The sequence below is a fragment of the Cannabis sativa genome, chromosome X (assembly GCF_029168945.1).
Source record: "Cannabis sativa cultivar Pink pepper isolate KNU-18-1 chromosome X, ASM2916894v1, whole genome shotgun sequence".
NCBI lineage: Eukaryota > Viridiplantae > Streptophyta > Magnoliopsida > Rosales > Cannabaceae > Cannabis > Cannabis sativa.
Window position 1 is genome coordinate 71528381 of NC_083610.1, and position 1482 is coordinate 71529862.

At 37.4% G+C, this 1482-nt stretch overlaps 1 protein-coding gene across 1 annotated transcript; it reads right to left on the reverse strand.

Moving 5' to 3' along the window:
• Positions 1 to 601: 601 nt before the first annotated feature.
• On the reverse strand, positions 602 to 964 carry LOC115695329 (uncharacterized). The gene has a single exon (XM_030622403.1). It carries the CDS (start codon positions 962 to 964, stop codon positions 602 to 604), a length of 363 nt encoding a protein of 120 aa, XP_030478263.1.
• Between the last annotated feature and the right edge of the window lie 518 nt (positions 965 to 1482).

A 1482-nucleotide genomic window follows, 5' to 3' on the forward strand; every position in this document is an offset into this window, starting at 1 on the left:
ATGAACTCTTTTAACACCCTCTCCAACTCTCTCATATTACACTTTTAAGTTTAGTACCAAAATGAATAGTAGTGATATGCTTCTCTTTATAGTACTCGGACTAACACACTAGAAAATATAATAGAAAATGGGATATTGGCGGCTAAACCACCTGAACTTTACGGTTTGTAACAGATAATCACAAAAATTAAAATTTTGGCGGCATAACTACCTAAACCCTGGTTCCGTTTTGCTCTGTATATCTCCGTCCAAAAATCACAGTTAAGTGCCACGGTGGACTGTCCACATGTACACCCTTATACACGTGGCAAATTTTTAGTGGTCCATGTAATATTAGAATTAAAAAATAATTATAAATATTTAATAAAATTAAAAAATCAATTTTTTTTTTAATAATTTATATATTAAAAAAATAGTTTAAAATATTTTTAAAAAATAATTAATATTTTTAAAAAATAATTAATATTTTTTCTTCTTCTTCTTCTTTTTCTTTCGTTTTCTTCTTCATCTTTCTTCTTCTTCCTTTTCTTCTTCGTTTTTTTATTCCAGAAATCAAACCCCCAAAAAAGGAGGAAAACCTAGAAATCAGATCTGGGTTGACTCAACAATAACCTTTAATGTCGGCATTGTTAACCAAAGCATTAATCCGCCCAAACGCCTCCCAAGCCCTCTGCACAGATTTCTCTATTGTGGGTCCATCGACGCACACATCAAGCTCGACTGCCATAGCTCTGACGCTACTCGAAGAAGAGGACGAAGTTGACAGAGCAAGGCTTTTAATTTCGTCACTCAGGGACTTAAGGCGATCAACGCGACGAGCGGCAGCTACGACGCGACAACCGACTATAGCGAGATCGACACAAAAGTCGCGACTTAGACCAGAGGAGGCGCCGGTCACCATCACCACCTTCCCTTGAAGGTCCAGCCAAGGCTCCATGTCGTCCAACAATACTTTGCTCGCCATAGCGAAACTTTTTACTGAGACGCGAAACTGTGAGGACGACAAAACAAAGGACCATATATTTATAGAGAGCAATGCTGGTTAAATTAACGGAAAACCTAATGGGAGTATGGGACCACAGTATAACTACCAAAGGTAAATTTAAGTTTCTATGCTTTAAAGTGCACTCATATTAAACACAAGATGAAGAATGCATATATGCAAAAAGGCCAAAGTTATAATCCTCCAATGGTGCCCTTCAATGGCGTTTTCATAACTCAAGCCCACATGGGAATACCCAATGTTTTTCTTCTGAATGTAGAACCAGATTGCACTGCATAGTTCTATGATACAGCTTGTGGCTGGCTTTTCGAAAAGCTCATAAATCAAAGGCCTTCCCATTTATTCCACCCTTCGTTCACAAAATCTTTACTGACTCTCCACAATTCTTTGAGGTCGATTACGGAAATTCAATACAATAGACCTATGATGTCGTTTCTCTGTTGTTCTATCTTATATGCATTCATATTAGGGTACTGTAC